This window comes from Chiroxiphia lanceolata, chromosome 14, assembly GCF_009829145.1.
Source record: "Chiroxiphia lanceolata isolate bChiLan1 chromosome 14, bChiLan1.pri, whole genome shotgun sequence".
Taxonomy (NCBI): domain Eukaryota; kingdom Metazoa; phylum Chordata; class Aves; order Passeriformes; family Pipridae; genus Chiroxiphia; species Chiroxiphia lanceolata.
In genome coordinates, this window is record NC_045650.1 from 20552951 (window position 1) to 20561297 (window position 8347).

The window sequence follows — 8347 nt, forward strand, 5'->3', positions numbered from 1 at the left end:
CTTCAGCATCCTCGTGGCCCTTGCCCTGGACACTCTCTAACAGATTAATGTCTTTTTTATATTGTGGTGCCCAAAACTGCACACAGGACTAAAGGTGAGGCCACACCAGTGAGGAGTAGAGCAGGACAATCACCACCTTTGACCAGCCGGTAATGCTGTGCTTAATGCACCCCACCAAATTCCATTCAACTCATTCTATTCCAGTCAGGCTCATGGTACCAGAAAAGCACATCTCATAGGTCTAAAAGCCTCCTTATTAGAATTTTATTTGACACGTGCGATAGTACAGCAATGGGAAAATCTAACATTTGGAGACAGTGGCTGATCCCGGAATGGAACAATTCAGGGACCTGTAACATCTCAAGTTCATGGAAGTGGTTCCCGCTCTCAGGAACAGTCAGCATGCAAATGTTATCAGTATGCTCTTGCTGACCAAATTCAGGCCACCTACAACATCAAGCCCATCAGTACACTGAACTGTGAACAGCTCTCTCTTCTTAAGCTTCCCATATTGGGAAAAATCTCCTCCACTTTTAAAGAACCAAGCCTTGGAAAATTCTGAGCAGTTACTCATAATAGCAGAATTCTTAAATTTCAAAGGACAGGGCAAGTCACATACAGCACAGATGTTTACTGACACGCACTCAGGGAAATATAAAGCCATACACTTTAGTCCAGTTGCATTCAGCAGAGCATTTAAGCACTTAAAACACGTACCAAAGACCCTATTAAGCATTAAAACTTGTTTAAGTAAGGGATTTGCCAAACAGGCATTTTATACTGAATCAAACCTCAATGGTCTACTGCAAGCCAGCCACAAAAAGCAATATTGTCAACCAAAAGCAAAGTACCCTGCCACACCTAAATGAGGATGTGAGCTGTGCAGGAGTCATTTCCAGTTACTGTTTGCTTTGCTTTCCAACCTCCAGCTGTCTCCTGATGTCTGACACATCCATGGGGACCCGCACCGTCAGACCATCCATTGACTTCTTAACATACACCTGGCAGCCAAGGCGTGATCTGAGAAGAAAACATGAAGTGAGGCTTATCTGTTCCCAAAGAAAAGGAAGAAATTCCCCACCCACACTGGGATGTCTGGTCCAGGATGGGTTTTCACTAAAGCTCCTGTTAAAGATCTCCTGTGCCCCAAGAGAAAGCAGCTCATGAGGCACAACTGTAATACAGAACAAGCCCTGTCCCCTTGGAAAGAAGGGCCACATGCTGAACCTGCCTCAGAGGCCTGAGGATCTACTGCAATCAGCAGGGAGGCTTACGTCTCAGTGAGTCCATACGCCAAGTCCAGCATGTCCAGCTCTTCATCTGAGATAGCATCAAGCTTTTGGAAGGTGTCCTTGTCAAAGATGAGGTGACAGGTGGAGCAGGCTAATGTTCCTTCACATGCACCTGGTGGAGAAACAAGGTAATGACAGCAAATCAGGGAAAATAGGAGCGTGAGAGAGACCATCTTCAGGAACAGTGTGAGAAAAGGGCCTTTAGCAGATCTGGAACATGTCAAAAGAGATGCCAGAAAACACAACAGATGGATGCAGGTTTCAGCCTGCCTCTTCTCTGGGAGGATCACAATCAGTTTTCAAATTTTTACATCAGCTCTAACCAGTCAAACATGCTGACAGAGGCTGTTAGAATGCCAGTGGTGACTGTGAAGTTACACTGCCATCTCAGCATGGTAAGCCACCCAGTAGGCAGCTTTTGGGGAAGGGAAGCTTGCTTTATGGTCTCAGCAGAACAGTGGCATATGTACAGTTGCACTATTCCCAAGTACCCACTGGTCCTTAGAGCACACACATATATCCTTCTGCAACACCTACCAAATCCATCAATGGCCAAGTTTTGATTGACTACCACTTCCAGCAAACTCTGCCCTTCTTTGGCTGTGGTTGTAAGTCGCTCTCCATCCCGATTTATAAAATGCACCGTCACCTGACCTGCAGAGCTGTAAGACAAGTTTGCAAAAATCAGGAGTCCACCCTTTCCTGCATGCCCACAGTTGAGGTCTTTTGGCTGAGCACTAGAGCCATGGCACATGAAGGGAAACATGCATACAACACTTTCTCAAAGGATTACACCGTGGACCTCAGAAAACATTCAAATTAACAGTCCTCAGTGGCAAGCAAGTCTGAGTTGCCCCAAAATGTTTCCCACTTTATCAAACATCCCTCAGAATAAATGTCTATCCGTGCATGAAAAAGTACAGGTGCTCTGCATCTGCTGCTTCTGCTTGGGCAGGCTGGTAGAGGGAGCATGTTAGGCAGGCAAAGCATTTGCAAGTCCTGGGCCTGGGATGCTAATCCTGGATAGAGTGATGTAATAACAAGCAAAGTGCTCAGGATCAGATACTAATCCTGCAAGAAGGGCTGTTGTCATTTATGGTTTTTTCCCCCATTCCATTCCAAAGGAGATTACTTGTGACTGTTCCTCTTCTGCTTCTTTTTCTTCAATGAAATGCCCACTTCTTTCCTGAACTCCATCACAGGGAGCCTTCTTGTGACAAGACATGCCCATCCCCAACTTACAGAGCTCCTGGGCTGAGTAACCCCCTCCCAGCTGATGTGATCCTCGCTCGGAAGAAATTGGTGGTTATTTTTACAGCTTGTGAGATCTCTAAATAAGAGGAAAACAGCACCCACTTAATCTCCAGACCAGGCTCTCACACAAGTGTAGAGAAGGCTGCCATCCTGGCAGTGGTGTCAGGGATTTCTCACCAAGGTAGTACATTCTGAGATTGTGTTATATTTGCCAGGGGAAGCACATGAGCAAACAGTGTTTTTTCTTAGTGTACATACCCAAATGATCACTTAGAAAAAGGGGTTACCTGAAGATCTCATCTCCTGTGCTGAAAGAGGGAAGCACCTTGGAGGTAGTGGGGCCTTTTGCCCAGTAACTCTCAGTGTGGCACTGCCTAAGTGCCCATCACCCCAAAGCCCAGGCATCCTCCAGTGGCAGAAGCTGTGTCCCCTCTCTACTCTTCCATCAGGCTGACAACACGCACCACTCATCCAGATCCCTGTAGAGATCCACCTCTGTCTCCCACAGCTCTGGTAACTCCAAAGTACTGGCAGCATCAGCACTGCTCTGTGGTTTTGCTGCTGTCATTTCTGGCAAAACAAAGCCTTGAAACTGGAGCAAACTTTGCAGTGAGGACTGGACAAGCTCACAGTCCCCTGATTTTTCTCACTTACACAAGATTGAGTGAAGCAACACCCAGCTTCTTCTAATACAAGTGCAGGTATGATGAAGCTTGGTAACACTTCTCCGGGAAGCCATGGGACCAGTGAAACAAACAGCAAACATGGCTCGGAGCTGTGAGAATTTCTAATATTATCTACTGATTTTTCACACTGTTTGCAATTCACACCAATTACAAACTGTCATAGCCCCAGGTCACACATTACAGCAGAATCATCAGCTGAGGAATTGCTATAGTGCCCACACTCCTCAGTAGCAGGTGTCCTCTTGGGGAAGTCACAGACTGGGAGGAGGAATTGGTTAAATGCAAACTGTACCTGTGATAGCAACACCAGCTGCTGGAAAGACCCTGCCTGCTCAACCCCTCTCTGCTCTGTGGCAAGGAAAATAAAGAATGTGGAGATTTCTGCTGATTTGCTTCTAAGTTAAGCACAAATATATAAGGATCAACTTTAAACAATTTCCTTTGCTCTTTCTTAACTCACAGGAGGCAGAGGTGGAGTACAGGGGACGTATCCAGCTGGATAGGAGACAGGAAAGAATTCCTGTAAAAATGTAATGGGAAAGGGGGAAGAAATGTTCTCCTCTTTCAACTTTTCAGGTCTTGTTCATTCCGCTTCACGTAAGTCACAATGACCACCCAGCTCTAATTCTATTTACCTGCTGACAAATCAGTGCAGTTCATCTCTAAGTCAATAAGGATACATTAAAATGGGGACTTCATCAGCAAGACTTCAGCAGCAGAAATTTCCAAAAATTATCTCTTTGGAAAGTCAATTCCTGTATTCCATCAAAAACTGGAAGTGAAGAAGAGTTGAAACAGTATTTTTTGCTTTCTCTGCTCTTTTATTTGTAGTTGTGCTTTGATTCAGCTAGCGGGAGCAGGACACAGGAACCACTGTACTTTCATCCCGGGAGGCCAGCTTCCTGTTTTTCTGAGAGCTTCAGCTGCAAAAAATGCCTGAGCTGTTAGTGTAGCCTAACTAACATAACCAGGGTCCTCTGGTTATGCAAACAGCTGTGAAGTTGGCACTGGGCCGTGCTGCAGAGGGAAGAGTTTCCCACCTGCAAAAAGGAAAGATCACGTTGCAGTCATGCACAGCCATGCAGGACCACCCTGCTTCCCAAAGCAAAAAGCCAGAAAACATCATTAAGACATTTCAGTCTCCTTCATAAAGACACCTGCAGACATTTCTTTGTAAATAAGCAATTTAAAGAGTAGTTCTCAAATGTCAAAATAAAACAAACTAAAACAACCCTCTTCATATTTTGGTGGATCAGACTGATTTATTCCATTTGTATGACAAATAGGCAGGTTTCTGGCCAATGTTTGGTTTAAATTTATGGGTGAAGTAATTTGTTACACAGTAGAAATGGTAAAGTGATAAAACTTCACTTAGTGCTGCAACTTAATGGATTCTTCAACAAGATAATGAAAGCTGACTGCCTGCAAAGAGTGCTAAATCCAAGAATCCCCAAAGCTGCCCACACATTTATTGACAGAAAACTTAATTCCTGTTATCTCTGAGGCACCTAGACCTTCAGCCAATACCAGTCCCACGAGAATCTTTGCACCAGTCTCCCACAAATCTAGTTCCCTGCAGTTCCTCCGAGACACAACTTTGCTTTGACTGTTCCTGCCAGTTACATGAGCCCCAAGACAGCCAAGCTGCAGCCAGCACACAAGGTACAAGGGACAGCCCACTTAGGTCCAAGGAAGTACAGCTGCTATAGCCAGACCCCCGTGTGACTCTGGATAAGCCTGGGTGCAGCAGTTCACTCTTCTCCAGAGCAGGGATGACACCAAGCACTCCTGACCACAACACACAGAGCACCTGCAAGCAGCTTCTCTCTCTTTGCTGGCTGAAAGGAATATTTAAGCTGTTTGTCTGCATTCTCAGTATAGGTGCCTCTGTCGGGGGCATAAACCCAGCCCAATGACTCCCCGTTTTCACTGTTTGGTTTAGTCACCTCCCACACACTCACTGGTCTCATTGTCTTCATATCCCTCGAATCAGTCCCAGGCTCAAGTCTCCTCTGGAGGACCTCTGCTTCTGGGTATCTAAGACTGGAAACAAGGTCTGCAGCTTTTATTTTTTATTTACTTTTGAATTTGTTTATTGGTGGTTTTGAAACTATGAAAAAATTCCTTTCACATTTTGTTAAGTAATTTTGATCTAGGATTAAAGAAAATATAATCAAAACTGATTAGACTAAGTTTTGCTTCATTTAGGCTGAACTATTTTAGAATGGCATCACAGGGCACATGGTCAAAGCTTTGCAGAGATCTTACCAGGATGTGACAAACTCAGCAATGCAAGTTCAGTGCATGACAACTGATTATTCCCTTTTAAAAAATAAACTTTCTGTGACAAAGGAAACTAGTAAAGGGGTTTCAAGGAAGTGGTTCTTCTCCCTATCAATGTTTTCCCTAGAAGATACTTTCCAAGACCATACAAAGCAGCAAGATGCCTACAAGTACTGCCAGAGATAACTTCATAAGGCACAAATGAAATAGAAAGAAATTCCTTTAATAATGAGTCTTCATAAATCCCACCAGGCAGGGTTATCAGTGTGACTTTTCTCTCTGGTCAGATAGCAAAATTGTTTATTGTATTTTCTGCATGTTGGTTGGATCTTTTTCTCAATGCCTAGCAGACTACAGTCTGACCAAGATGATACAGGTCTAGGAGATCTATAAATTACCTTTATTTTGCAATCTCCTTCTGAACTATCTGTAAAGAACAGAGAGAGGAAAGGCTGGCAGGAAGCCTGCCATAGTTCCTGCTGTGGAAATACAGAAGAGTGTTAAGTGCCTGCAGCCCCTCCTCAGCCCTTCAGCACAGGGGGACAGTTGGCTCCTGCACCTTGAAGATTTCCGTCTTGAGGAACGTCCAGCCTTCTTGGACTCCTCTGCTCCTCAGGGCTGCTTCCCAAGGGGCTGTGTCAGCCAGGCCTCTCAACTGAACCGACTCTGCCCTTTCAGGTGACCAGTGAGGAGCCCTCCACCCTGGCATTGCATTTAAAGACAATTCTGAACATGTGCTTCTGAAGGGTTTTTGCCAGAGAGCTCAACTCAAGCTCAGTATTCATGACAGACTGTGCATCCCATTCCAAGCAAGCAGTCTAGCAAAGCCCAGCACAAGTCCCTGGTCCCAGGAGCGAGGTAGGAAACTGGAGCCATGGGCTAGCAGAGGCCCTTGCACCCAGAGTTGTCCCTAGCAGCCAAGCACCTGAGCCAGATTCTCCATCTCCCAGCACAGGCACCAGCGAGGCACGACAGCTCAATCACAGCCCACAGAGCTGCAGACATCCTCCCCCTCCTGCTCTGCCCCTACAGCAGAGGGGACTAGAAACCCAACAGAACTCACAATTCCCAGAGCAACCCTGTGGTCATCCCAGCTTCCCCACAGCAGGAATACAACAGCCTGATGGCCTGGCTGCCCAACACACCTTGCCCACTGTCTCCCTTCTCAGAGGCTGGTGTCTGGGCCAGAGGGGCCAAAGGACTCTTATGCCACATTGTCACTTCCACAAGCTGGATCCAGGCCACTAGTTGTGGCCCCCACAGCTCCGGGGGCAGGGGGCAACACTCCTCAGATAGGTCCCCACAGCTCCAGGGGCAGGGAGTAACACCTCTTGGACTGGGTCCTGGCACCACCTTCCTCCCATCAGCATCTACTCACCTCCGGTGGTGGCCTCGTCCATCACCTCCCACAGGCCACAGCTACGCTGGCCTCTCTCCTCACCCTTTTGCAGGGCCAGGCAGGGGTGCACGTCTGTCCCTTCGGACGCAGCAAGGTATGTCAGCATTTGACTCACCTCAGTTCCCCAGGGGCATCCTGGAGCCTGTGCGTGGAGCTGAAGCCTCTTTCTGAGCACCACTTTGCTGGGTTGTGATGCTGCTCAGTCACCCCACCGAGGCAAATGAAGCGAATTTTGCTCGCGTTCAGTCCACTTCGCAAGGGTCGCACGAGCCCCAGGATGCCTTGAGCTATCATGCTGCTTTGAGTCCCTCCCTGTGTCTCCTGGGCTGTTGTTTGTTGCAAGGACAGTCAGATTAAAAGCTTATAAGTACAGCTGAGAGGGGGAAAAAAAGGAAAGAAAGAAAAAAGGAAAAAAGTAGGACAGCCTCCCTGGGGGTGGAGGGAGGGAAGAGGGAGGGGAAGCAGGAAAGAAGGATGGACCAAAGGATCTTGCTGCAGTCCAGCCCATCAGGGCATGGGTGAAGCACAGTAATATGAACATCACCTCTACATACCAGTTCCTGAGCAACGATTACCTTGTTCTGCATTAGACTTCCGTTTTAGGAACCAGAACTAAATCCCAGTTCAGGAGCAATATTCATTGTTATGTCTAATCGTACAAGGGGTTACGAGCTGAGGGCTAGAAGAGGGCATCAGGAGCACTGATGGTTGCTGCCTGGAGGAGAGGGGCATGTCAGTTCCTACAGCAATAGGGTGAAAGTAAGACTCATGAATTCTGCTCTTGACACGATGGCATCCAGCCACATCATCACTTTCCCCAATACTGTAGGCTTCTACCTCTGAAATGAATATTCACTTACTTTGCATGATGGTGGTGAGAAGCAGCCACACTTAGCTCATTTGCCAAACTCTCTACTGAAAAGTACCAGAAAGGCACAAATAAGTAGCATTCATTTCACTCTGCTAGTAAGCCTTCTGTAGAAGAAAACTAATTTATCCCCAGAAACACCATCACTGGTATAGTCTTACCCTCCTCTCCAAGGTAAATCAATTTGCCCAAGAGGACCCAAACTGCAGCACCAGACAACTTCTGTGGAGTTTGGGAACAGCTCTTATTTCAAGAGCCTGAATTGTCCCTAATACCAAATTAACAGCTCACCGTTTGGTAGGCTATCTGCTTTAATCAAGGTTTTTTAATGCAGTAACACATTAGTAGCCAGTAGTGGACTCTCTAATCAATCCGTACAGGGGAAATAAACTACAGCATGAGAACTGGATAGAAAATGTCTCCTTCAACACACATACACACACAGTGGATTCATAGTTCTGAAGATAAGTGGAAAGTTTTGGGGTTTCACCCTGAAATGAAAATTTTTCACCCAAAGTTTTCAGGTTGGAAGGGGATGCTTAAGCTTTCTGAAAAAAACCCCAAA

The 8347-nt window shown here is 46.4% G+C and overlaps 1 protein-coding gene across 2 annotated transcripts; it reads right to left on the reverse strand.

The window, feature by feature from the left end:
• Positions 1 to 249: 249 nt before the first annotated feature.
• LOC116793818 (adrenodoxin-like) lies at positions 250 to 7506 on the reverse strand. 2 transcript variants are annotated; one of them, XM_032701964.1, is made up of 5 exons: positions 7490 to 7506; positions 7030 to 7287; positions 1830 to 1954; positions 1275 to 1404; positions 250 to 1020 (listed from the first exon to the last, which is right to left on the reverse strand). In XM_032701964.1, the coding sequence occupies exons 2-5, from the start codon at positions 7206 to 7208 to the stop codon at positions 900 to 902; spliced, it is 555 nt and encodes a 184-aa protein (XP_032557855.1). In that variant the 5' UTR covers positions 7209 to 7287; positions 7490 to 7506; the 3' UTR covers positions 250 to 899. The 2 variants fall into 2 exon arrangements, with proteins under 2 accessions (XP_032557855.1, XP_032557852.1); XM_032701961.1 differs by lacking the exon at positions 7490 to 7506 and having other exon boundaries at positions 7030 to 7327.
• Positions 7507 to 8347: the final 841 nt, after the last annotated feature.